The sequence below is a fragment of the Chironomus tepperi genome, unplaced genomic scaffold (genome assembly GCF_022539635.2).
Source record: "Chironomus tepperi strain 1889 unplaced genomic scaffold, CSIRO-AGI_Ctep_v1 contig_284, whole genome shotgun sequence".
NCBI lineage: Eukaryota > Metazoa > Arthropoda > Insecta > Diptera > Chironomidae > Chironomus > Chironomus tepperi.
In genome coordinates, this window is record NW_027226406.1 from 98,849 (window position 1) to 126,650 (window position 27,802).

The 27,802-nt window shown below is 32.0% G+C and overlaps 6 protein-coding genes across 6 annotated transcripts in view; 1 reads left to right on the forward strand and 5 right to left on the reverse strand.

The window, feature by feature from the left end:
• The window catches only part of CAP (Cbl-associated protein), a 103,059-nt gene extending 98,740 nt beyond the window's left edge, over positions 1-4,319 (reverse strand). Inside the window, exon 1 of the mRNA XM_070642266.1 lies at positions 4,210-4,319. The gene's annotated coding sequence lies outside the window, so the exon portion shown is untranslated. The remainder of the gene's footprint in view (positions 1-4,209) is intronic.
• A 3,643-nt stretch (positions 4,320-7,962) lies between these two features.
• LOC139091996 (phospholipase A2 inhibitor beta-like) lies at positions 7,963-9,231 on the forward strand. Its single transcript, XM_070642268.1, has 2 exons — positions 7,963-8,061; positions 8,152-9,231. Exons 1-2 carry the CDS (start codon positions 8,039-8,041, stop codon positions 9,056-9,058), a joined length of 930 nt encoding a protein of 309 aa, XP_070498369.1. The 5' UTR covers positions 7,963-8,038; the 3' UTR covers positions 9,059-9,231.
• A 1,922-nt stretch (positions 9,232-11,153) lies between these two features.
• Positions 11,154-11,999, reverse strand: LOC139092005 (endocuticle structural glycoprotein ABD-5-like). The gene is made up of 2 exons (XM_070642284.1): positions 11,671-11,999; positions 11,154-11,185 (listed from the first exon to the last, which is right to left on the reverse strand). Exons 1-2 carry the CDS (start codon positions 11,975-11,977, stop codon positions 11,154-11,156), a joined length of 339 nt encoding a protein of 112 aa, XP_070498385.1. The 5' UTR covers positions 11,978-11,999.
• Positions 12,000-12,530: 531 nt separating this feature from the next.
• On the reverse strand, positions 12,531-13,594 carry LOC139091998 (uncharacterized). Its single transcript, XM_070642276.1, has 2 exons — positions 13,006-13,594; positions 12,531-12,948 (listed from the first exon to the last, which is right to left on the reverse strand). Exons 1-2 carry the CDS (start codon positions 13,532-13,534, stop codon positions 12,920-12,922), a joined length of 558 nt encoding a protein of 185 aa, XP_070498377.1. The 5' UTR covers positions 13,535-13,594; the 3' UTR covers positions 12,531-12,919.
• Positions 13,595-14,525: 931 nt separating this feature from the next.
• Positions 14,526-18,476, reverse strand: LOC139092006 (pickpocket protein 19-like). The gene is made up of 4 exons (XM_070642285.1): positions 18,447-18,476; positions 18,162-18,397; positions 15,237-15,479; positions 14,526-15,180 (listed from the first exon to the last, which is right to left on the reverse strand). Exons 1-4 carry the CDS (start codon positions 18,474-18,476, stop codon positions 14,526-14,528), a joined length of 1,164 nt encoding a protein of 387 aa, XP_070498386.1.
• Positions 18,477-20,283: 1,807 nt separating this feature from the next.
• LOC139092007 (uncharacterized) lies at positions 20,284-27,400 on the reverse strand. The gene is made up of 7 exons (XM_070642287.1): positions 27,249-27,400; positions 23,548-23,677; positions 23,344-23,498; positions 21,594-21,660; positions 21,303-21,439; positions 20,996-21,238; positions 20,284-20,938 (listed from the first exon to the last, which is right to left on the reverse strand). The coding sequence occupies exons 1-7, from the start codon at positions 27,398-27,400 to the stop codon at positions 20,284-20,286; spliced, it is 1,539 nt and encodes a 512-aa protein (XP_070498388.1).
• Between the last annotated feature and the right edge of the window lie 402 nt (positions 27,401-27,802).

Genomic DNA, 27,802 nt, shown 5'->3' on the forward strand with positions numbered 1-27,802 from the left:
AAGAATGCTAACTTCGAAATATTTAAAAATTCATCCCAAACAGCACAACCTCGCACAAGTTTTCCATGGTAACCAGATGCCGACCACATGGCAACCAAGAGGCAATTTCAATAAGAGTTAACATCAATAACCAGCTTTAAGAAACGCTTAAGAGGGATCATGGATCGCAATCCCGATAAGCACATCAACGAAAACAAACAAATTTGCCAAGTGACTGCCACTTGGTTCTAGTTATAGTGTCGCATTGACGCCGTAGTGACAACATTTCAATTCGTGCCGATCGGATATCGATCTGTATGACCAGCGAATGAGGAAAATTTAAAATTGCCACTTGGATGCCATATTGTTGTCATTCAGCTGTCATGATTAATTTGTGCCGATCGAGAACGTGTTTGATAGGACACTACTATGTCGCTGTTTTTACGGTAATGCGTGTAGTTACCCTGACAGCACCTTGTCGGCTGATTTCGACCCATTTTCAACGAATTTAACAGATGCGGTTCATTCCATAGCGCCGTTCGGTTTATGTTGTTTCAATTAACAATTATCTTCCTCAGAAATTTCCCCATAATTCCGATGCTTGTACATAAATCTGGTAAATCATTATCAAATTATGTAAGTTTAGTGATTTATTGACGAAAATTGAGCAATCTTCCTTCACGAATTATAATGAAACAATCAAATTAATTTCTAATGAATCTCTTCATATTTCAATAGACATAGAGAATATTATGAAACATAATTAATGCTTCCACTAACATAAATGGATTTATATAAGTAGATTAATATCCTCAATCTTCTAGTTATCAATTTTCCACAAAAACAAATAAATTAAGCAGAATTTCGAACTAATTGACTAAGTGATGATAATCAAAATAGAGCTACAGAGTTCATAAAAGTTAATAACTAAGTTAATTTTAAATCGATTCCGAAACAGCCTTCAACCGTACAAAATCTACACATCTATTTAAAATGCAATAAATTAAGTCTTTAAGCCACTTCAAAAGAACTCTCGGGCCAGAAAAAAAAATCATCTTCTTTTTTCTGGTTCTAATTTAATTTCTGTGCTCTACTTTTCATTCTGATTTATCTCCTTTTTTCCTCATTTTAAATCATTCAGCACTTCTCAACGTCACATCGACGATGTCGATGATCCGAATGATTTTAATTGGCAAAGGAGTTTTGGCTACATTTAATTAACTCAAGTCAGTTCAACACTGAGACAGAAATTCTTTTTATTTTTATCATCATCGAGTGATTCATCGTGTCATTATGTTATTTTTAAATCACGACCCTTTTTTCCCATTTCTATACTGCAAATGTACCGACTTATCGATAAATCGACATAAAATGTGAGTGGATTTTAATGGCATATGGCAATTTATAGTTTCTATCAACAAAATAATGAACGATTGTCAGCCGGAATGGAATTTTTAATTACAATGTATCATATTCACTGACTGCATTTTGATTCTGGCTGATGTGGTCTGCTTTCTCTGCTGTTTTTGAATTATCTGAGAGAAATGTTTTTCGATTTTTCAATTTTTTTTTATTTTAATGAAATATGGAAAGTAGTTTGAGTGATGATATTGATGGCGGTTGTTGACACTGGACGCAGTTTACATGTGTGGATGTTTTATAAGCTGATTGATAAGGGATTGTTTATAACAGAGGGTCATTTAGGTATTCAAAATTTGTATCATAGATTTCATCAAGGAGGCTTTGGGATCGTCCAACAAATGATCAATTGCAGTGCTGAATTCCCCTAATTTGATCTAAGCATATCCAATAAAATGTTATATTTTAGACATTTACCGGTATTTACTTAGTATTTACTAACATCTTCTTTATTATGAGTCATAATATAACCAAATAAATGCATTAAAAGTATCAGAATTCATCATATTCATCTAAAATCTGAAGAATTAATAGTCAAAGAATAACATAATGGTCATTAGAAATTCAAATTTTATATCGTTAAGTTGATCGAAACTTGAAGTCAACTTCAAGTTGATCGGATAATTTTAATCCGTAGAATATTTAAAGGAAAATAATTTTTAAGATTTTAAAAGTGATTTTAATTAAAGTGATATTTAAAGGCTGTAAAGAAGGAAATCTAAGGCTTGTTGGATTAATCAGCACCTAAACAATTAGGAAAAAGGTAAGAATTAGTGAAAAATGAGCATAGAATATTGGAATTTAATATTTTCATGTTTTGGCCTTATTTAAATGAACATTTTTGTTTGGTTTTTAGGTTTATTAAGGAACTAAGGCTATGGATTGCACCAGATGATTCCGAACTTGACGAATTTGAAGCTTCCTATGGAAAACAAGTAAGTTTTTTATTTAATTTTCAAGTGAAAAGTGTACAATGAAAATTTTTGTTATTAATGTGCAATTGATGTGTGGTTTCAACATATTTGTGCATATTCGGGTATAAATCAGCCCTTCTAAGGACAATATGAGCTTTAAATCCTTTCAATTCCCTTTAAAACCCGTGATTTAAATGAGATTTTCAACTATTTTTTAATATCATAAAAAACATACAGAACGAATCCAACAGAAATTTATTACATGTTGCTTTATTTCAAATCCAACAAACTTTTTCATTCAGTATGTTATGCGAGTAAGTGAGTACGAGATATGAAAATATCTGCAAAAACTTTCTTTATTTACATAAAGCATGAACAAAATCCAACTGAATATTAAAAAAATAAAAGTTTTTGCTTTTTTTAAATGAGAAAATTTTACTCTCAAAATAAAGTCAGAACACCATCACGTTAAATGAGAGTGCAACTTTAGGTACGAAGACTAAAAGCCTTCATGACCTGTTGTTAATCCAACTCAATTACACATTATAATCGAGAGATTTTTACACATGAGTACATCGAATTTATCTTAGTTTGGTATAGACTAAGCAACACACTCTTCAATATTCACTGACCTTTTCACTATGAAATATCTTTTGTGTCTAATGCAGACAAATAAGCTATATAGACTTTGAGAAAATAGTCATCTGTTCATGTAAACATAAAAAAATATGTGCCTACAAATTAATATGTATTCAATTATTGTAAACAAATTCGATGGAAGTAGGAGAAGTAAAAAAACTTGTGAGCATTCATGCATGAAAAAAGGTCGAGTTGTAGAAGTTTATAAATATATGACAAGAAATTTAATCTTATTATGTGGCTATTGGTGTTATTTCCTTAGAGGTGGATTAGCCTTAATCCATGTGATTAAAATGTTTTTTTGTGGTTATTCATCCGTTGCTAATTTAATTGATGACTGTATGAATGTGCAGTGTGGAGATGATATGAGGAAAAGGCGAGAGACGAAAAGTGGAAAAATATTTGTCGATTCTTGTTTATCTGAGCAGATTTTGAGTGGAAATGAGAATGTTATGAGTGAATGTCTAGCAGATGGATGCTGTTTGGATGTGGGTGCTTTATATGGTCGAGGACAGGAGTGACAGTCATCAAAAGGCATACTTAGTCAGTACGGTCATACTTTTATATTGAGACAATAGGATTACTAAGTTCAGAGTCATAAAGTGGGTTTGCAGTTGTATCTGACATCCTTAAAACCACACTATGACTAGAAACTCGACCGAATTATATTTGCTATTGGTACTGTACAGATCATGCTGCTTTGTCATACCAGGTATACCATTGTACAGCATCCATGCCTACTAGTGATGTCCCTATACCGTGCCGTATCGTAAATCGATCTCAAGATTGCAAGCTGTGAATCAGTATACTCCTTAAAGCTAGCAAACAATGGGGTCATTTTAAAATAATGCTATAGATCACATCTGATCTGTTCATCCAATTTATAAAGCAGACATGTACAAGATGACAAATTCATAATTTCAAGACATTTGACAAATTTCGTGTGACCCAAATGCCAAACATCTGATTTAATCTCATCGCATTTCCACCCAATTTTCCCGAAATAAGAATGTCTAAAAATAATTTCCAGTAAAATTCTTCTTGTTCCACATACGCCGTACAATCCGCATCACAATAATCTTTCATACTACATAGTTTTGTCTCATCTAGAGCATAATGCCAAGGACGTTATAATACATAGATAAAAATATTTCCATAGGCAAGCGAGGAGAGAAAAATAAGCAGCACAGAAAAATATAAAATCGATATCAGACATTCAGTCTGTTTTCAATACCTTTCGCTCCAATAATTGACTCACCCTGCTTCCGCTAAACTGTTTTCTTGTATATTTTATTATTATTATTTTGTGTATGCAAGTAAAGTGTGTATTGGAATTGAAAGTTATGTAACTAATTACAACTTGATTAACTTCTTAGTTCCTTCTGTCTCTTACTTCTTCCTTATTGATTTCTCACAATTATTTATCAACACAATAATTTAAAAAAATTCAATTTTAAAGCACCATTTCCTCTATTTAAGCTACACTGATTTACTGAATATAAAACATGAAAATTTCTGTTCAATTATCTCAGTAAATCACATCACATCACACAGAAATGAAAAAATTATTTTATTTCACAAAAAAAAAATTGCGAGGCACACACAATGTTTAACACAAAAAAAATCTCTCGATTCTATTGCTGTATATTTATTTTGTTGTTTCGAACAAAACGCTCTATTGAGACGCACGACACGGCAAAAAATATAAATACACAAAAATAAATGTTGTTTTTTTATATCGTCGACCGCATGATGATCGCGTTGTGCGCAGACTCATTGGAAAATTGCAAAAATAAAATCGAATATTCTGAATACAATGAGAGAAAAGAAGCATGACATGAGGATGATAAACAAGCATCGCAGATGTTTTTATTCTTGCCGCTCTCGAGAGTAAGGAGCTTTTTTTGTAGCCGGTGGAAAAAGAAGGAAATAAAGTATGTGAGACTATTTTTTGTCCTATTAAGTCGCACCGTTTGCATCGTTGATGATGTTTAATGAAAATATGTAAACATTAACACGTTTTAATGAGGTATAAAAATTTCTACTCGCATTGTTACGTTGGTTGTTGAACATTTTTAATTAATTTTCCTCTTCTTTTGCCATTTTTTTCTTACCTATTCACATCACATTCATGCTGTTTTGTAATTTACGAGAGGGGAAAAAGGAAAGAATTTTAAAGCTTTCCCATTGAGTTTGCTTTTTATTAAATTTAATGAATTAGGAAGGAAGAAAAAGTTTGTAAATATTCTTTTTTTTTGGGGGGATATGGTTTAGGATATTAAAGCTATTTTTAGATTAAGCGCTGTTAATTAAGTATATAATTTCGTATAAAATTTCTAAATAATTTTGCTCTTGTGAAGTATGTAATTTCATACAGTAATTTAAAAATCGAGAATATTGAATAAAACACAAAAATTGTAAACCTTTGCAAATTGATCTATCTTGCGCTTGACCTCCTGGAAACCTCAAGTCTTTTAACCGTCGACCCAATCTTGATTAGTGAATTCCAAGCTTTATTAATTTGTCATTAAAGTCAAAGTTAGCAAGTTCTAAATCGAAATCTTTCAAAAAATCCTTCAGTAGAAATGATTATTGGTGCACGATCAAAGTTACTCCGTATCCTAATAGATAAACCAGTCAGTCAAAATAATCTTACTCCACATTTCAACCTCAAAAAAATGCTCTAAAAAAACTTATTCCAAACTTTTTACACCAAAAAAATAATAAAAAACTTTTTCATTTTGAGATTTTTATCGAATAAAATTTAATTTCAATTATGCTCCAATCTTAAATCATTCAATACAATATTTTTCCTATTCTTTTTCTCATATCCATTGTTAACGTAGTAAAAGAAAAAGGGGAATAAATTGAGAGAGAAGTATAGACGGAGGATATCGATTACGGAAGAAATAAAAAAGAAGAACTCATGTATATTGGTCGATGAAGTTTCTTTATGTGCGGTATGTTGGGAATAAGGAAAAGCTTATTGTAATGGAAGGGATGGTGACTTGTGATGCTGCGTATGTTTATGTATTGTTGATTATTTCAACTTAGAAAATTCATTTTTATTCATATCGAGACTGATTGGTACAGTTCGGTACATGTGGACTGTACCGTACCTAAGTATCACTAAAATACTGTTCCAGTGTTCCATGGTTCGGGTACATCTTACCGCAACATACCAGTTAGGCACAGCTTTATCGCCGTATTAACGGTCAAATCGCATTATTGACCTTACGTCCGTGTGACGCTCTGGATTGCGCCGTTCAGTAGAAAGAGGTTGTCCATAGAGATTGCAAAATTGACAAGCGTTACCCAGTGATAGAGAGATCCAAGTTTACACAACATCAATGAGAGACTCCTGATCAAAATAGATATTTACGGCCAGTAAAGTAGAAAGTAAGCAACAAGCCTCAAAATAACACAAAAAAAAAGCATAAAAACATCAAAATAATTCGAAAAAAGCTTAAATGCCCTCAAAAAACACAATAAAAATTTCCACACAATTTGATCACATCAAAAAGCAATGAATGATTATTCCTCATCCTACAAAAGCTTCCACTCCTTCGCCTGCTACAACCTTAACTCAGTCATTCATTTCATTTCATTTCATTCACAATGTCATAAAGATACTATAGATATTCTCTGTTCCTTATATTTTTTGCTCTCATTTCCTTTTTGTTTGCTGTGGATGATATCGATATTATTATTACTTACTCACAAAAAAAAAAGACATGATGGCCGCATCGTAATAGATTTCTTATTGAAAGATAAAATTTATGACATTTAATGATGAAAAAAAAAAAAATCAAAAGAAAGAAGAAGAAAATTTTCATGATTTTATTGAGCATGGCGATAAATAACTGTGATAATATGATGGCAACAATTACTGGTGATGATGATGACGACGACGACTGTTTGCTTTTGGGTGATTTGAGACGATAGATAAATACTTGTTTATTTGCTTCATCCCCATCATGGATTCAATTTAAGTAAAAGTTTTTTTTAAAGGAACTTTGTTGAATGGATTGTTTGCTGATGGAAAGAGACACGTGTCGATTTGAGTTTATAAGCTCGTCGAGGATAAATGTTGAAGTTTGATGATCTGACTGAGAAAGTTTGTTGAAATGGAAATTTGATTTTTGTTTGATGTCGGAAGTCGATTGTGTTAAAGGATATTCATTTAATCAGTTTTTGTGTTATCTCTGTGACTTTTTGAGATACTAAATTTCATCATTTGTGATAATTGGTCAGCGCTAGTTGCTTAAGGTAGTCAATACGTTTGCCTATCTAGGATCTATCATCAGCAACAATTTTGATACGACTCTGTAGATTCAGCAGGGGATTTTGACTCCTCAAGTCTAACTTACTTGGCAATTAGGAATTTACTGCCTTCAAAAAGTTATCTCAGGATCACTTAACTGTTCATGTATAAGATGCTTTCATGCCTTGTAGTGAATCAGAGTCATAGAATACGACGCTAAGCAGATAAGATAGAGAATATGACATCGTGAGAAGAATCAAGATAATGTATGGGTAGGATATGTTGTTAGGAGATCCATGGAAGTTCTACTTAACAAGCTCATTAAGGTCCAAGAACTCATGGAGAGAAACTGTCAATTGAGATAGCATTTGGTATCGATAATTGACAGACGTAAATCATCGACACAGCCAACTTTAGAAGATGTTTAAGGTCATGGATCGCAATTGATCTGCACGACTAGCGAAGCAAGTAAAGAGATTTCTAGGTTCCAGCTTATTGGAAAGCTTATAATTGAACATTCAACTGCACCCTCATCCTGCATATGACATCAAAGTCTGACACAACCGTTTGGTATTTGACTTCGTTCCATGTTATCAAAAATAAGACAATACATTTATCTTTGATAGGATTAAGATAAGTTGAAGATATTCAAGCAAAAAAAAAGTCACAGTTTCTAAATCCATCTGATAAGATATCGACTGACTTCTTCAGATTAATTTTTGATAGATAATAAATAAAAATTGAATGTTTATTAAATCATCAGGAAGACATTAGGTTAGTCGAATTTTTGAGGTGAACCTGGTTGGAGTAAGGAATAGCAATCATGAAGCAGAGTATTATAACTTTGTGAGTATTTAGAATAAGAATTAAGGATTATAGATTGTCAATCTAGTGAAGCAAGTTGATTACCATATAATAATTGGGTTTTCCCTTCAGTGCCATCTTATCACTGTGTATTTCATCACTTCCGTCAACATCAGCACAAGTGACTAATCTACCATGTACATTCCGTAATTTTGAAGGATTTTATGAATGTTTCTTAACCGCATTAATTATTCCTGACAATGAAATTACGAATTATGCTTTTACTGGAACTCATTTGCCAGGCCAAAGTCATGCCACCGTTGAAAGATTAAATATCCAAGGATCCAGAGCATACTTTATCATCAGACAAGCATTTACAAGCTTCCCTAACTTAAGAGTTTACAGCTTTACTGCTGCAGTAGCTGGTAATACTATGAGATTCCAACAAGATGCCTTCCTAAATGCCAGCAATTTACAACAAATCGTCATTACTGGAGCTGGACTTAATACCATTGCTCCTAATTCTTTAGCTGGAGCTCCAAATCTTCAAATTCTTAACTTACAAAACAATCAAATCGCATCCTTGCCTCATAATTTACTTGATGGAGCAACCAGCCTCGTACACTTCAACTTGATGCAAAATCAGTTGACTGAAATCAATCAAGGCTTCTTCTCACGCAATACAAACTTGACAATTATCAACTTGAATAACAATCAATTGACTAATTTGCCTCAGATATTATTGTCACAAACCAGATTACTCACCCAATTCCACGCTCAATCAAATCAAATCAATGCAATTGGTCGCAGATTCTTGAGTAATTTGGATGCTTTGACGACATTGAGCTTATTAACAAATGCATGTGTCTCACAAAACTTTGTAAATATTAATCCAGGAAACATCAACCTTGTCCATACAGCTCTTCAAAATTGCTACAACAACTATGGAGGAAGTGCTGAATTAAGACAATACAGAATGAATTTGCGAGGATCTATGACATTGTGGAGAGAGGATGGATCGTTAGTTGGTACATTGTAAGCTGGCTGGAGTTACATAACCAAAAAAATACATTTAAGCATAAAGGTGTCATCAGTTAATAAATAAAAAAATACCTATAAATGTGTGCGATGAAAAAGAATTCTGTGAATAAAGTTTGTGACTGGATTTATGGACGGAAAAAAGATAAGATTTATTTTAAGATAGCATAATGACTCACTTTGTTTTATCAAAAAGTTACCTAAAGTGCTTAAAATAATATAAAGGTTGAACTATTTTCCAGTTGGATATATTGAAAAGCAATAAGTAATGTATGGCTCAGGATAGCTGCACTTTGATAATGCTTCAGATTTTTGGCATAATTATGATGAATTGTATTCTTTTTAGGGAATCTAATTAATATAAGTAATCATCCAGTAGCATAAACTTGTCCATACTTACTCACTTGCTACACTGACCGTACATATAAATTGTGAACCATGACCTTCCATGGATGTTGTCCGAATCTGGCTCTGTCACTGACGTACCACTTACCACAATCTCCAACACAGCTAAGCACGATACAGTTTCTACAAAACCAGTCCATACAATTGCATAAGTTTAAGGGGCAAATACTACTAAGTATGGAAGATACTTCGAACAGCTTTAATGCCAATTCCATCAGTAAATTGACACAATCAATTCATTTCTATCCATTTTCATAAAACAAACTTCTCAAATTTCTAATAATGATCATACAATCATCCTCAACAGTGTAAATGACAATTCGATACAATCACTAAGAGGTTGAATTACTCTCAACATACATTAACATCTAGGATTTCAATTTATAATTTACATCATATTGATATTGATGGCAAAATCATATGTCAGATATCAAAGGGTAAAAGGTTGTGTTTAATTTTAGAGAACATGCTACCTAGTGTTACCTAGTGACAGAATTAAATGGCAGTAATTAAACATTAAAGTACTCATGCTACATCCATTAGCCGTAATTTTATGAATAAAAATACAACAAAATGAACTGTCGCTACAAATTATCTGTAAAACAGTTTCCGGAAAGCATATGAGGGAGAGATAGTCGACAATCTGGTAGAAGCAATGAGCGCAGCAAGAATTGTTTTGAGGGAAGTGCGAGTACGATTGGGTGCTTTGGGCTTTCTTCATCAAAAATCCTAGCAAATTGAAGATTTTTTTTCCAAAAAGGAGATATAGGAAGGGGAAGGGACCTGGCCTTCCTTTCCTTAGATCTTACTAAACCCATGACTCAGGTTCTACTACGCATTTGCCTCATGTCCAACTACGAACTGGCCTCAGGTCCAACTACACCCTTGCCTCATATCCAACTACACCCTTGCCTCAGTCCAACTTGAATCTAATCTAAGGTCAAATTTCGTCGAATCATGCTTGACACCCATCAGAGTCACGTTAACTTGGAGTCGTATTTTCAACCATTTCTACGTCATGTACCTTCCGGGGTCAATTATTGATTTTATATTCATTTTAATAAATTACCATTTCATTTGTTCTGAAATATACTTGAATATAAAATCACAATTTTTCACTTTTAATTAATGCTGTTCAATCCATAAAGCAGCAATTATTGATTAATTAATCAAACACATAAAAAGGCAAAAATTGATGTTTTCAACAGAATCAAAAAAATATTGCAATTTAATTTTCATTTAAGCAATACTTTTTATTGCACATTAATTTGTTTTACGAGATCAGAGAGGAGTGACTGATTTTGATGTTGAACAAATAAATTATTGCAATTATTAATTAAAAAAGTTAATATTCTGTAAAATAGTCAACAAGTATATGAGCCTTGAAATTATGATGAATTGGCGAATATAAAGCTGCTGTAATTAATTCATTTGGCAATGAAAAATTCTGAATTTGAGTGATTTTTTAAAGTTTATATTCGGGCAGTTCTGTATAAAAATTTATAAAATTTACTATAATTTTAAATTAGATTAAAATTAGAAAATAGTCTTAAGCATTTTATATTCTAATCTGACTACAACCTTTATGTTGAAGTACGGACATCAATTTTTGGATCAACTGCTGGTGTTGTTGGGATATAGTCGGCTGTAATTAAGAAAACAAATGGTAAATAAGGTAATCAATATGTGATTTAAAAATGTATCTTACCTTGAGGTTGGAATCCTATATGGACAATATAATAAGAAAATAGAATTAAGATTAAATAGAATTAAAAGTTGAATTAGAATTAAATTGAATAGCAAAATCTAGCAAAACCTTCTCCATATAATTCCTGGGTTGCCATACTTTTTGTGACACATCTAAAGGCCAAGTTGGGAGGACCTTGGGAGAAAACTCAAAAAGACGACTCTATATTAGAGTCCTGCCAACTCTGCATAAAGGTTTCGGCTACACTCTAATGTATCTCAAAGCATAGTTTCAGAAGCACAGCTTCAAACTCTTAGGCCGGCTTAATATACCCGGAAAATGACGAAGAAATGGTCAAAAATCCGACCCCAGCTGGACTTGATTCTGAGCTGAACAAGATTTCAAAGAATTTGATCTGGGGCCAGAGTCACGCTGACCTGGAGTTGTATCATTGACAATTTCCATGCCATGTGCTTTCCGAAATGATCTTTAATTACATTTAACATTAACATCATACTCACCATTCTCATCAGCAACCCATTTAAGCACATACGTCTTTCCATCATCTCCAACATAAGAATAACTGCCTTGTTGAACTTCTCCGAGTCCTTCTGTTCCATTTTCAGAAGTAATTTTTTTCAAGTTTCCTTTAGCGTCCTCCTTGATTCCATTACTTGTCTCAAAATTGAATGCAAAGTTGCCAGCTCCATCATCAGTAAAATTATTAGTGACAATTGTTGCTTCACTGTCTTTTGATGACTTTGTTCCTTGTGGCAATGCAAGTGAAATGCAAACTAGTGCAGTGAATGCTGTTAAGAATTTGAACATTTTTATTTTTGTTTGTAATGGGTTGTCTTGACGTCTTTAAAGTAACTGATAAAAAAACTAGACAAATGCTCGATTTTTATAGTCCAAAAAGATGACCAATTTTTGTATATTTTTGAAAAATGTTTCAAAACTGTGAACAGATTCATTCATGACATTCAACATCGAGAATGTAAATTTTTTATTAACATGTGCAGCGTTTTTATATTCGTGATTTTTGAGTTATTGAAAAGTGAAATGAAGACTTCAAGATTAATTCGCTAAAGGCTAAGGTTGGTCGACATTCCTGAATTGTTCAATTTTGTTCTCATATGATCTGTATTTAATCTGTATTAATTAAACTAAAAATTGGTCTTATTTGGTGATCTTACCTTGTGATGTTCAAATACGTCGTTCTTTACTATTTATATCTTTTTGTGATTCACTATTTATTAGCAAAAGTGTGGCATGTGTAAAATTAAAATAATCATTATTTCTTTGCTATAACTGATGATTCACGACTGAACTGAAACGGAGCTTCTAAATTGGATTGTTATTGTTTTTAGTATCAAAAATTTTATTCTAAAGCTTCATTTTTAATATTGTAAATAGTGATAATTAAATTTTAATCAATATTATTTAATTTGCAAAAATTTTAATTTGAAATCTAATTATAAAGTAGTATCTCGGATGGCACAGGCCGATTAATTGATCCAAAATCCGGCAACAGGCCGGTGTGACTCTGGTTTGATGCTAGATTTATTTTAAGGCTGGCGTGACTCTGAAATGTTGTCGGACTTGGTGTCAGATTTGATTAAAATCTGGTGTGACTCTGGGATGGTTAAGGCCTAACAACAAGGTGTTCCGAAGCGGACAACACAGACTTAGGGCCGTTTTTATGATCAATTAACAGACCATCGCTATTCTAGATTAATTCACAGTCATTTTGAATAATTTATATATCACTTAATTATTAATAAATCTCGGCTGATATCCTAGAAGAAATTAAAGCAATTTAAGACAGTCCAAGAATAATAATTATTATTTTTTACCATTCTCATCGCTTGTAAACACAACCGTTCGTACTTTTCCATCAGATCCAGTATATGAGTAATTTCCATATTGTCCTTCTCCAATACTGATCGTTCCATTTGAATTTTGAAATCTTCTTGATGTTCCTTGAATGTGTTGCTTAAAATCACCAGTATCAAATGCAACCTTGAAATTTGGTTTCTCATCAATAAATTGTAGATTCTTAGGCTTCTTTGTAGTTTTTTCCGATAGTTCCTTTGTAATTACACTGACACTTCCACTTCCAGAAGCCACAATTGGTGTCGGAACTTCTTCTGTGATTTCATTTGTTGAAATTCTTGAACTAGCACTACCAGAACCAAAAATTTCACTTGTTAATATACTTGAATATCCAGCACCAGTTGTTTCTACATTTGAAACACTAGCTGATCCTGATCCTGTAACTTTAGGAATTTGATACTGCAAAGTTGCAGGAAAGCAAACGAATGTTGGACTCTGGGCATATGAAAGGCACAGAATTGTTGTATAGATAAAAAATATTTTGAGCATTTTAAAAAAATATTTAAAATGAATTATTTTTGAACTAAGATAAAAAATCGACAGCACATCCGCAACTGAAACTCAAGACTAATATCTTGTGACTTTTATTGAGAATATATATGTTTAAGAATTTTTGTACAGTGTCGTGCATGTATTATATAATGTTAAAGAATTAGTCAGTGTTATTTCTTCATTGCTCTCCTCAATCCCAAAGACACTGCTGGAATGGAATTCTTGGAATGGTCTGTCAACTATGTATCATTAAGAGTGCTTTAGTAAAGGTGATACACTAGGGGTATACAGAAAATATATGATTTATCTATGTCGCTTTGCCATACCGTCGAGTATAGTCCGATAGCTCAGTAGTAGGAGCATACGACCGGAATTAGTATGGCGTGGGTTCAAATCCCACTCGGTAATTAATATTCGGAGTTAAACTATTTAAGTCAAATCATCAGACAATTGAACATTGACTCAGTAGCCTTAGTGACGTAGATCCAATTTTCATTAGTTTTCTGGAATTTTATGGTGATAATTAAGGCAAGCTGATAACTAAAGTTATTTTTGAAATGAAAAATTAGATGTTAATTAAATTTTAAACTGGGAATTTTTTTAGTGTAACTATTTTGTCACACCTCCTAATAAAAGTTAATCAAATAGACACGATCCTGAATTAACAGGTGTTTGTTTACTAACAATACAAATTCAATACTTGCAAAAATTTAAAATTATTTAAAAATTCTCCAAATGTCAACAACCAAGCGAACTGTAAAAAAGTAAAGGAATTCAACAATTGAAAGCATTGAAATGCCAGCAAATAGTCCCAAAAGTCCACCAATATGAGAAACAACATCCAAGTATGTAGATTGTTGATATCTTCGGTACAAAATAATGTCGTCCATGTTCATTTTAATATTTAGTATTGTCTCATTATTATCACCTAGCCTGTTAAGTGAAGAAAAATTAATTCGAATAATTGCTTAACTGTACAACAAACTGATTACCAATTGCTTCTGTATTTATTATCTTCCTTCTCATGCATTGTGTAATATTTTACATTATAGCTGATTGAATCGCAAAGTGGCAAACATGCACAATTTTCTTGTTGCAAATGGTCAGATGAAAGGTACATTTCACTTTGAATGTTATTAACACATGTTGGAATGCTTCTTGAAATATTTAAACAAATATCTTCCTGTGTCTTAAATGGCTGATCAAAGTCGACACATCCACAAGTTTTTAGAGTAAAATTAGCCACACATTCAATCTCGCAGTTCTTTTGAGAATATGTATTGAAAAAATGTAATTCCTTTTCTCCTTCAAAGTAGCATCCACGTTCAGTTGGTTTTAATTTTTTGAGACTTCTATCTGTTCTGGTTATTTCTGGAGTTACAATCACATCAATAATCGTTCCAAATTCAAATGAAGTAAAATCATATTTTGAAGCAAACGTTGGTATGAAGTCATAATGATGAATCAGAAAAGACTGCTTAATACATCGAGCATAATCTCCTTGTGGTTTCAATAGTTTAATAGTCAATTCGGCATGATCTGATCTGTTAAACATTAATGGATACTGTTGTGAATCTGCTAAATTTTGTAGATTTTCAGGCCCTGTTGTGATATTGTTGGTGTAGTCAAATTCTGAACTGATGCTTAAATTATTAAATATGATTATGTTTGAAAATATATTAAATAATTAGTCACTTACTGATTAAAATTGAACATTTCATCAGAACTTATCAAATTGAATGTATATGCCATTCCTCTTACAGTTCGAACTTCCGAAAATTGTGGAAGATATTTTCCATTAAATGAAGAATATTGCTCATTAAACCACCACGTTGCAGATTCACTTTTCATTACTTCAATTACATATGGAACGAAGCTATAGTTATAACCAAATCGATATGCTTCATACATATCCAAACACAGAAAGAATTTAGTTACTTTTCTAGAAATTAAATGTTAAAAAACATAGTTAGGTCTAATTTTTTTTTTGTTGGATGTGTTGCGAGATTTCAATAACCAAACATTGTTAATAGCTCGGATGGGAAGAAATAACTCTTTTTTAGAGTAACTGAATTTTCGCTTGATTTTATAAATTAAGATTTACTTTTTCCTTTAATTAAGAAAGAAATACCTTTTATATGCTTCATATGTAGCACCATTAAACACCCCAAAATTTTCTGCACTTTTTTCTCCGACCAAAAATAAAAAATGTGTCAACCGAAACCAAAATGTAAATGGTGGAACAAATGTAACAGCTGGAAAAGGAATCTGAAATGAGGAAAGAGATTTCATGGTCAAAAACTCTGAAGCTTCATCAATGAGACTAAGCTCTAATTTCAAAGCCCTAGGGAGACAGATTAGTAGTTACAGATTGTTCAGGAGCGCCTGCTTTTGAGTTTGTGCTAAAAAAATTTTGCTTAAAAAAAAATTTGCTTACATTCTGAATAGGTTTAAAATTGTCATCATACAGTTATTTGCTCAGTTTCAAAAATTTGAATTTAGTATTTTTGTTTACGTATATCTTTTGAAGAAAAAATAATTGTAAATATTAAAATTCCTGAGCTGATACGGTACAATTGAAGTCTCTGAGCTTATTGCGCAATATATCCAGCTTTTTGATTGAGTTTACATAAGTAACATTGGATTTCTGATCTCCCTGATTTTGATGCCCTATTTGACTGGCTTCAAAATATTCCGGATGTTAAACGACCAATCAGCTTTGACTCTGTATCTAATAAGATGCGATTTATTGCTCCAGCGCTTTGTTGAAATTTTTAATTCAACAATTAATGCCAATGTAGAGTTTACGAATGTACAGCTCTCAGCTGATGTGCTTTCAATTTGATGTTCATTTGATTAAATATATCATTAATCGCTAGAGTTATTTGCTCTGCGAATTGCAAATCTAATCCACACCTTTTTTAAGTCTCTAGAACAAGCTTGTAGTGTATTGATACATTCTGTTTCATCACTATTTTTCACGACATCAATTTCCTTCTTGATATAATTTAGTTCATTGGTAGTAAATGAAGTACAGTCATATCTTTGATTCAACAGCAGTTTGTAAGTTAGGAATTTTGTTGTGATGAAGACTAAGTTAGGATGAAGACTATCCATAAAAACCTAAAAAATTATACTGATTGAGCTTAACTAAATGAATCAGGATCTTCATTGTACTCACCCGCTGATCCTAGAAGTGTCAAATATGTAACTCATTCCATGAACTGATGATTTACTAAAATATAGCTGCAAAGATCTTTTAATCTGCACAGGTTTTGAATCATTTTGACTTGCTTCATTAATTGGATGTATTTTGTTGTCTGATTTTTCAATAAAAACTCTAATTGTGAACCAATAAATGAGCTCAACAAACGAAAGTGCTGAAAATCCTGCAAAAAGTCCCAAAGTTCCACCAACAAATGACAAAAAGTCAACCAATGTGAATTGTTTTTTTCGGACTTGTTGCTTAATTTCGCTAGTTTTGTAATTCATTTGAAAACCGATATGCAAATGGTCATCTGCTGAGGTAGTGCTACAAAAGAGTGACAATAAGAATTATAATAACAATTTTAGGTATTAATAATTATTTACTCTGCAATTCCCGATGTAACTATTTCATATTCATAATTGACATGATCACAGGGCTCTAAACACTCGCAAGTTCCTATTTGCTCCTGAAAATCCTGTTCGGCTTTTTTGAAGCAACTTCTTTCACTTGCTGAGCAAATTCGAGTTTCAGGACTTCGAATCATGAAGTATTCAACGCATTTGCATCGACTCAGCACAAAATTACTTAAACATTCATTCTCACAATTATTTTTTGTGTACTTTTTGAAGAATTTAAGGATTTTTTCATCTTCGAAGTAGCAGTTCCGTCTAGAATAATTAAGGAGCAGAATTAGATTTAAAGTTTAGGAATTCATATCCACTGGATATGCCTTATACTTGTTTAAGTAGATGTCTAGTCAAGGAACTTACTCAGCAGTCTCATACTCCATTAGTGTTTCATCAATCGTATTAAGTTTCGGATCAATCCAAACTTTTGTTTGAAATTTAGTATTAAACTTGAAAATTTTTGAGTTCTTTGAAGGTAATTCAAATGGGTCGTGGATCAAAACTAAATACCCATCGTAATCGTTCTCAATTCCGTTCACTTTATAAATTGGTTCTTCTGAAAAACCAACCCATAAGCCCTTTTGCGATGTTGAAACTTTCAATGGTAAATTTTGAGGTGGTACATTGCGGTTTATTAAATATTTTCCTCGATCAAACTTGTATGCATATATATAATGAAAATCATCAGAAGTTAAGTTGATGTTGAGTAAATCATGACTGAATGCAATGTTGTATGTGAAGCATAAACCCCATTGAGTAATGATTTCTGCTACATATTCTTCATTTATATTGAATAAAAAAAATGCTATTTGATATATCTCGCTTAGAAATTCCTTGAAAAATTCATTAATGTCATCCAAAAAATCATTTGCGGGAATTGAAAGATTCAGTTTTGCGAATACTCCATGATTTGTAATCAAATCGACTACTTGAAGACTTTTGATTCTAGAAAAATACGAAATCATTTGCAACAATCAGTTCCAAAATTTTTACAATAATTTAAAATTACATTTTATCTCCCAATTCTTCAGGCTTAATGCTTCCATTTTCCATTCTGTTTAGAAATTCAACATAACTAATGTTTCCGAACCTTCTTTCATCTGCAAACTCTTTTGCTGCCTCTTCAAACTCATATTTATACTTTATAAGGGTATGTTTTTCGTATCGTATACGTGGCTCATATTGCCAACTTTTGTGATAATCAAGAACTAGACGTGGACACACTGTAACTGCTGGAAAATCAATCTGAAATATATTTATGAGTATTTGTTGTCATTGGACTTAAGCGACTTACCTCAGACACGGAAATTGATTCATCAGACATGTAAGTCACAATTGGAAAGTTCCAAACTTTAATCACAAGCTCAATGATCAACGTTAAAGTGCAAATTACTGAACAAATTAAAGCAATAATCCAGAAAATTCTAAAATGAAAAAATTGCGTTTCAAATTTTGTAGAAAGTTCTAGTTTCTGATTTCAATTTTAAGTTGATTTTACCTTTCAACAATGTGATATCGCTTGGTTATATAAACTAATCCATGAATTGTCGAAGATTTGAAATATTTTTGCACATCAAACTTCATATTTAGAGGTTATTTTTGTGATATTTTATCTAGTTTTCTTACTTTAACTGTTGCTTAATATTCAAATTGTATTTTCAATTAGGATTAGTTGTTTTTTCCTTTAGAAGTTGCTAACCAATGTAAATATTAGTTTATATTTAAACTCCAAAGAATAAACATCATTTTGAATAACTAAAGCTCTTTGAACTCACTCTCAACTTCACATTCAAACCATAAACTATAATAAAATTGTTTTTACTATCTCTAATGTCGTTTATTTATTAAACATGCAATTTTATATTTAAAACCAAAAAATATGTTTTATTTAATAGAACAATCGGCAAATTAGCATGAAATCAGTAGTAGAGAACTTACTAAATGAACAACACTCTATCAAATTATCTATAAATTCTCCAAATATCCACAACTAAACGAACAGTAAAGAAGTAAATAAATTCAACAATTGAAAGCATTGAAATGCCAGCAAATAATCCCAAAAGTCCTCCAATATGAGAAATAATATCCAAGTATGTAAATTGTTGATATCTTCGGTACAAAATGATGTCGTCCATGTTCATTTTAATATTTATTGTCGTCTCGTTGTTTTCACCTAGCCTGTTGAGTGATGAAAAATTAATTGGTTAAATGAAAAGGTTAAGTCATGTTCAGAAGGTTGAATTCGAGCTCTGATCACGAATCTATAGATTTTTCTTTGAAATTCAGCCGCTGAATCTTGATTTTAAAGATAGCAACCTACTAGGGGTTACCGACAAAATCCCACTGTACATTTGCCCACTGTTCATTAGCCCACTGACATTTTCCCACTGGTACATTAGCCCACCGGTTCATATGCCCACTGGTACATAAGCCCACTGGTACACATGCCCACTGGGACATAAGCCCACTGGGACATAAGCCCACTGGTTCATATGCCCACTGGTTCAAATGCCCACTGATTCATATGCCCACTGGTACATATTCTAGGCATAGGCATATCTATTAGAGGCAAAGACAAAAACTATTGCCTTTGACTAGGTAGTGCCTTTGTCTAGGTATTGCCATTCGCTAGGCAAGTCTACAAAAAGGAAAATTTGTTTGTCTATCAATAGGTAATGCCTAGACAAAGTCAAAAGCTACCATGATACAGCTAGACACATTTCCACAGGCACCTATCTGATAGCCTGATAGATCTAGATTTATGTATTGAGAATTGGCACACAGTATCCAGTCATCTAGAAAATCATGTGATATTTTTTTTAAAAAAATATATAATGTAGGTTAATAAACCAAAAAAAAAAAAAATTAAAAAAAAAAAAATATTATTTAATTTTTTTTACTAGTGGGCATATGAACCAGTGGGCTAATGTACCAGTGAGAAAATGTCAGTGGGCTAATGTACCAGTGGGCAAGTGTCAGTGGGCAAATGTCCTACACCCCCTACTAGACCAACTCATCCTGTATTAACCAGAGCTGTAGCTTTAAATGGTAATTTCAATAAGCATTCTCATTTGACAATAACGGAAAGTAAATGACCAAAGCTCGAATTGCTTAACCGCACATCAAACTGATTACCAATAGCTTCTGGATTTCACATCTTCCTTCTCATGCATCGTGTAATATTTTACATTATAGCTGATTGAGTCGCAAAGTGGCAAACATGCACAATTTTCTTGTTGCAAATGGTCAGATGAAAGGTACATTTCACTTTGAATGATACTAACACATGTTGGAATTTCTCTTGAAATATTTAAACAAATATTTTCCTGTGTCTTAAATGGCTGATCAATGTCGACACATCCACAAGTTTCTAGAGTAAAATTAGCCACACATTCAATCTCGCAGTTCTTTTGAGAATATGTATTGAAAAAATGTAATTCCTTTTCTCCTTCAAAGTAGCATCCACGTTCAGTTGGTTTTAATTTTTTGAGACTTCTATCTGTTCTGGTTATTTCTGGAGTTACAATCACATCAATAATCGTTCCAAATTCAAATGAAGTAAAATCATATTTTGAAGCAAACGTTGGCATGAAGTCATAATGATGAATCAGAAAAGACTGCTTAATACATCGAGCATAATCTCCTTCTGGTTTCAATACTTTAATAGTCAATTCGGGTCGATCTGATCTATTAAACATCAGTGGGAATTTTAATGAATTTGGAAAATTTTGTAGATTTTCAGGCCCTGTTGTGATATTGTTGGTGTAGTCAAATTCTGAACTGATGCTTAAAGTATTAAATAAGATTAATTTTAAAAAATATATTAAATAATTAGTCACTTACTGATTAAAATTGAACATTTCATCAGCATTTATCATATTGAATGTATATGCCATTCCTCTTACAGTTCGAACTTCCGAAAATTGTGGAAGATATTTTCCATTAAATGAAGAATATTGCTCATTAAACCACCACGTTGCAGATTCACTTTTCATTACTTCAATTACATATGGAACGAAGCTAAAGTTATAACCATATATATATGCATCATACCAATCCATACACAGAAAGAATTTAATTACTTTTCTAGAATTTAAATGTTAAAAAAATCATAGTTAGGTCTGATTTTTTTGTTGTTGTAAAGAAATACCTTTTATATGCTTCATATGTAGCATCATTAAACACCCCAAAAGTTTCTGCACTAGATGGTCCGAGCATAAATGCAATATGTGACAACCGAAACCAAAATGTGAATGGTGGAACAAATGTAACAGCTGGAAAAGGAATCTGAAATGAGGAAAGGAATTTCATGGTCAAAAACTCTCTGAAGCTTCATCAATGAGACTAAGCTCTAATTTCAAAGCCCTAGGGAGACAGATTAGTAGTTACAGATTGTTCAGGAGCGCCTGCTTTTGAGTTTGTGTTAAAAAAATTTGCTTACATTCTGAATAGGTTTAAAATTGTCATCATAAGCTATAACTCGACTGTCGGGTACACTTTCTCTTGTGCTTAAAATCATGTGAATTGAAAATGTTATTGAAGTTAGGATGAAGACTATCCATAAAAATCTAAAAAATTATATAATTTTAGCTTAACTAAATAAATCAGTAGAATCTTCATAGTACTCACCCACTGATTCTAGAAGTGTCAAATATGTAACTCATTCCATGAACTGATGATTTACTAAAATATAGCTGTAAAGATCTTTTAATCTGCACAGGTTTTGAATCATTTTGACTTGCTTCATTAGTTGAATGTATTTTGTTGTCTGATTTTTCAATAAAAACTCTAATTGTGAACCAATAAATGAGCTCAACAAACGAAAGTGCTGAAAATCCAGCAAAAAGTCCCAAAATTCCACCAACAAATGACAAAAAGTCAACCAATGTGAATTGTTTTTTTCGGACTTGCTGATTAATTTCGCTGGTTTTGTAATTCATTTGAAAACCGATATTCAAATGGTCATCTGCTGAGGTAGTGCTAAAAAAGAGTGACAAGAAGAATTTATAATTGCAATTTGAGGTATTAATAATTATTTACTCTGCAATTCCCGATGTGATTATCTCATATTTATAATTGACATGATCGCAGGGCTCTAAACATTCGCAAGTTTCAATTTGCTTCTGAAAATCTTGTTCGGCTTTTTTGAAGCAACTTCTTTCACTTGCTGAGCAAATTCGAGTTTCAGGACTTCGAATCATGAAGTATTCAACGCATTTGCATCGACTCAGCACAAAATTACTTAAACATTCATTCTCACAATTATTTTTTGTGTACTTTTTGAAGAATTTAAGGATTTTTTCATCTTCTAAGAAACAGTTCCGTCTAGAATAATTAAGGAGTAGAATTAGATTTAAGGTTTAGGAATTCATATCCACTGGATATGCCTTATACTTGTTTAAGTAGATGTCTAGTCAAAGTACTTACTCAGCAGGCTCATACTCCATAAGTGTTTCATCAATCGTATTAATCTTCGGATCAATCCAAACTTTTGTTTGAAATTTTTTATTAAACTTGAAAATTTTTGAGTTCTTTGAAGGTAATTCAAATGGGTCGTGGATCAAAACTAAATACCCATCGTAATCGTTCTCAATTGCATTCATTTTTATAATTGGTTCTTCTAAAAAACCAACCCATAAGCCCTTTTGTGATGTTGAAACTTTTAATGGAAGATTTTGAGGTGGTACATTACGGTTCATAAAATATTTTCTCCGATTCATCTTGTCTGCATATATATAATGAAAATCATCAGAAGTTAAGTTGATGTTGAGTAAATCATGACTGAATGCAATGTTGTATGTGAAGCATAAACCCCATTGAGTAATGATTTCTGCTACATATTCTTCATTTATATTGAACAAAAAAAATACCACGCTATCGACTGAGTAAGAAAATTCCTTAAAAAATTCATTGATGTCATCCATAAAATGGTTTGTGGGAATAGAAAAGTTCAATTTTGCAAATACTCCATGATTTGTAATCAAATCGACTACTTGAAGACTTTTGAGGCTAGAAAAAAATTTAAATTATTGAAATTTGGACAAACTTAAAAGTACGGAACTGATCAGTTCAGCTTTTGATCCGTCTGATCAGTTAAAATATTTTTTTACATTTTATCTCCTAATTCTTCAGGTTTAATGCTCCCATTTTCCATTCTATTTAGAAATTCAATATAACTTATGTTTCCGAACCTTCTTTCATCTGCAAACTCTTTTGCTGCCTCTTCAAACTCATATTTATACTTTATAAGGGTATGCTTTTCGTATCGTATACGTGGATCATATTTCCAAGTTTTGTGATAATCAAGAACTAAACGTGGACACACTGTGACAGCAGGAAAATCAATCTGAAATATATTTATGAGTATTTGTTGTCATTTGACTTAAGCGACTTACCTCAGACACGGAAATTGATTCATCAGACATGTAAGTCACAATTGGAAAGTTCCAAACTTTAATCACAAGCTCAATGATCAACGTTAAAGTGCAAATTACTGAACAAATTAAAGCAATAATCCAGAAAATTCTAAAATAAAAAAAAATGCGTTTCAAATTTTGTATAAAGTTCTAGTTTCTGATTTCAATCTTAAGTTGATTTCACCTTTCAAAAATGTGATATCGCTTGGTTATATAAACTAATCCATGAATTGTCGAAGATTTGAAATATTTTTGCACATCAAACTTCATATTTACTGGTTATTTGTGTAACTGTCGTTTAACATTCAAATTGTATTTTGAATTAGGATTAGTTGTTTTTTCCTTTAGAAGTTGCTAACCCCTTCATGTAAATAATACTTAATTTTTAAACTCCAAAGAATAAACATCATTTTGAATAACTAAAGCTCTTTGAAGGATCTTTAATATAACTTATTCACTCTCAACTTCACATTCAAACCATAAACTAAAGTAAAATTGTTTTTACTATCCCTAATGTCGTTGATTAATCGCAAAACATGCAATTTTAGATTTAAAACAAAAAAATATGTTTTATTTAATAGAATAATCGGTAAATTAGCACGAAATCAGTAGTAGAGAACTCACTAAATGAACAACACTCTATCAAATTATCTATAAATTCTCCAAATATCCACAACCAAACGAACAGTAAAGAAGTAAATAAATTCAACAATTGAAAGCATTGAAATGCCAGCAAAAAGTCCCAAAAGTCCACCAACATAAGAAACAACATCCATGGATGTAAATTGTTGATATCTTCGGTACAAAATGATGTCGTCCATATTCATTTTAATATTTATTGTTGTCTCATTATTGCCACCTAGCCTATCAAGTAAAAAAAAATTGTAAAAGGCTTTTTTTATGTTTAGAAAATTGACTTCGAGCTCTGATCACGCAAATTTTTCTATTATTATTATTTTTTTGTTAGTCCACTTATTAGGCCATTTACTCATTATATTAATCAGAACTTAAGCTTAAAATGGCAACTCCAATAAGCATTCTCATTTGACATTAATGCAAGATGGATGAACAAAGCTCAAATTTCATTTTCCACTTCTGTATCGTTGGGAAAAGTCTTATTCGAATGTACATATTCAAATGATTGCTTTACTATACAAAAAACTGATTACCAATTGCTTGAGTATTTCTTATCTTCCTTCTCATGCATTGTGTAATATTTTACATTGTAGCTGATTGAGTCGCAAAGTGGTAAACATGCACAACCTTTTTCAGGCATCAGGTCAGATGATAAGTAAATTTCATTTTGAATGTCACTAATACAAGTTGGATGCTTCTTGAAATATTTAAACAAATATTTTCCACTGCCTTGAACGGCTGATCAATGTCGACACATCCACAAGTTTCTAGAGTAAAATTAGCCACACATTCAATTTCGCAGTTCTTTTGAGAATATGTATTGAAAAAATGCAATTCCTTTTCTCCTTCAAAGTAGCATCCACGTTCAGTTGGTTTTAATTTTTTAAGACTTCTATCTGTTCTGGTTATTTCTGGAGTTACAATCACATCAATAATTGTTCCAAATTCAAATGAAGTAAAATCAAATTTTGCAGTAAATGTTGGAACGAAGTCATAGTGATGTATTAGAAAAGATTGCTTAATACATCGAGCAAAATTCCCTTGTGGTTTTAATAGTTTAATAGTCAATTCGGGTCGATCTGATCTATTGAACATCAGTGGGTACTTTAGTGATTTTGGGAAATTTTGTAGATTTTTTGACTTTGTTGTGATATTGTTGGTGTAGTCAAATTCTGAACTGATGCTTAAAGTATTAAATATGATTAGGTTTGAAAATTATATACAATAATTAGTCACTTACTGATTAAAATTGAACATGTCGTGAGCATCAATTATATTGAATGTCAAGCCCATTCCTCTTGGAGTTCGAACTTCCGAAAATTGTGGAAGATATTTTCCATTAAATGAGGAATATTGCTCATTAATCCAATATGCTGGAAAGTTTTTCTTCATAACTTCAATTATATATGGAACGAAGCTAAAGTTATAACCAAATGTATATGCTTCATACCACTCCCAACACAGAAAATATTTAGTTGCTTTTCTAAAAGTTAAAAGTTAAGAAAATATGGCTAAGAGATTTCAATTTGGTTAGCTGGCTAGTGGCATTTCAGTAACTAAACATTGTTAAAAGCTCGGTTTTGAAACATTAGCTTAGTTTTATAGAGTAACTTACTCATCGCTTGATAGTAAAGAAATACCTTTTATATGCTTCATATGTAGCATCATTAAACTTTCCAACACTTCTTGCCTTAGTCGGCCCAAGTATAAAATATACATCTGACGACTTGTACCAAAATGTGAATGGTGGGACAAATGTAACGGCTGGAAAAGGAATCTGAAATGAGGAAAGAGATTTCATGGTCAAAACCTCTCTGTACCTACATCCCAAAAACTAAACGCTAACTTTATACCGCCAGTCAGTTAAGAAAATTTTTTTGCTTACATTCTTAATAGGTTTAAAATAATCATCATAAGCAATAACTCGGCTGTCGGGTACACTTTCTCTTGTACTTAATATCATGTGAATTGAAAATGTCGTTGAAGTTAAGATGAAGACTATCCATAAAAATCTAAAAATTTATACTAATTGAACTTAAATAAACTAATGAATTTTCATGATACTCACCCGCTGATCCTAGAAGTGTCAAATATGTAACTCATTCCATGAACTGATGATTTACTAAAATATAGCTGCAAAGATCTTTTAATCTGCACAGGTTTTGAATCATTTTGACTTGCTTCATTAATTGGATGTATTTTGTTGTCTGATTTTTCAATAAAAACTCTAATTGTGAACCAATAAATGAGCTCAACAAACGAAAGTGCTGAAAATCCAGCAAAAAGTCCCAAAATTCCACCAACAAACGACAAAAAGTCAACCAATGTGAATTGTTTTTTCCGAACTTGTTGCTTAATTTCGCTGGTTTTGTAATTCATTTGAAAACCGATATTCAAATAGTTCGCAATCATGTTAGAGCTACAAAGGAAATTAAAAAAGTGTATACATTCACACATACCAGATTTAATACTACACTTTTACTATTTTCTTACTCTGAAATTCCCGATGTAACTATCTCATATTCATAATTGACATGATCACAGGGCTCTAAACACTCGCAAGTTCCTATTTGCTCCTGAAAATCCTGTTCGGCTTTTTTGAAGCAACTTCTTTCACTTGCTGAGCAAATTCGAGTTTCAGGACTTCGAATCATGAAGTATTCAACGCATTTACATCGACTCAGCACAAAATTACTTAAACATTCATTCTCACAGTTACTTTTTGTGTACTTTTTGAAGAATTTAAGGATTTTTTCATCTTCTAAGAAACAGTTCCGTCTAGAATAATTAGAGAAAGTGAGTTTGGAGATTAAAATTAGTAGAGTTAGATTCAGATTTCCTCGTCCGCTGGATCTATCTTATATTAAGTTAAGTAAATATTTAGTGAAAGTACTTACTCAGCAGGCTCATACTCCATTAGTGTTTCATCAATCGTATTAAGTTGCGGATCAATCAAAACTTTTGTTTGAAATCTTTTATTAAACTTGAAACTTTTTGAGTTTTTTGAAGGTAATTCAAATGGGTCGTGGATCAAAACTAAATACCCATCGTAATCGTTTTGGATTGCGTTAAATTTAAGTTTAGAGGAACGTTCTTCTGTAAAACCAACCCATAAGCCCTTTTGTGATGTTGAAACTTTTAATGGAAGATTTTGGGGTGATACAGAACGGATATAATGTTCTTGTTTACGAATCATCTTGTCTGCATAAATATAATGAAAATCATTAGACGTTAAGTTGATGTTGAGTAAATCATGACTGAATGCAATGTTGTATGTGAAGCATAAACCCCATTGAGTAATGATTTCCACTACATATTCTTGATTGGCATTGAATAAAAAAAATACTATTTTAAAGGGACCGTTTGCAAATTCCTTGAAAAATTCATTGATGTCATCCAAAAAATCATTTGCGGGAATTGAAAGATTCAGTTTTGCGAATACTCCATGATTTGAAATCAAATCGACTACTTGAAGGCTTTTGAGGCTAGAAAAAATTTTAAATTATTGAAATTTGGACCAACTTAAAAGTGCGGAACTGATCAGTTCAGCTTTTGATCCGTCTGAACAGTTAAAATATTTTTTTACATTTTATCTCCC

Coding starts and splice junctions, on each gene's coding strand:
- LOC139091996 (XM_070642268.1), top strand. CDS start 8,039: ATGAAGCAGAGTATTATAACTTT. Junction 8,062..8,151: donor AAGCAGAGTATTATAACTTT/GTGAGTATTTAG, acceptor TTTTCCCTTCAG/TGCCATCTTATCACTGTGTA.
- LOC139092005 (XM_070642284.1), bottom strand. CDS start 11,977: ATGTTCAAATTCTTAACAGCATTCACTGCACTAGTTTGCATTTCACTT. Junction 11,186..11,670: donor ATGGGTTGCTGATGAGAATG/GTGAGTATGATG, acceptor TTGTCCATATAG/GATTCCAACCTCAAGGTAAG.
- LOC139091998 (XM_070642276.1), bottom strand. CDS start 13,534: ATGCTCAAAATATTTTTTATCTATACAACAATTCTGTGCCTTTCATAT. Junction 12,949..13,005: donor GTTTACAAGCGATGAGAATG/GTAAAAAATAAT, acceptor AATTTCTTCTAG/GATATCAGCCGAGATTTATT.
- LOC139092006 (XM_070642285.1), bottom strand. CDS start 18,476: ATGTCTGATGAATCAATTTCCGTGTCTGAG. Junction 18,398..18,446: donor AATCAATTTCCGTGTCTGAG/GTAAGTCGCTTA, acceptor AATATATTTCAG/ATTGATTTTCCAGCAGTTAC. Junction 15,480..18,161: donor GAAGAATTGGGAGATAAAAT/GTAATTTTAAAT, acceptor TTTAATTTCTAG/AAAAGTAACTAAATTCTTTC.
- LOC139092007 (XM_070642287.1), bottom strand. CDS start 27,400: ATGATTCGTAAACAAGAACATTATATCCGTTCTGTATCACCCCAAAAT. Junction 23,678..27,248: donor ATCCAAAACGATTACGATGG/GTATTTAGTTTT, acceptor TTTTTATTTTAG/AATTTTCTGGATTATTGCTT. Junction 21,661..23,343: donor GAGTTTGCAGATGAAAGAAG/GTTCGGAAACAT, acceptor CATGATTTTAAG/CACAAGAGAAAGTGTACCCG.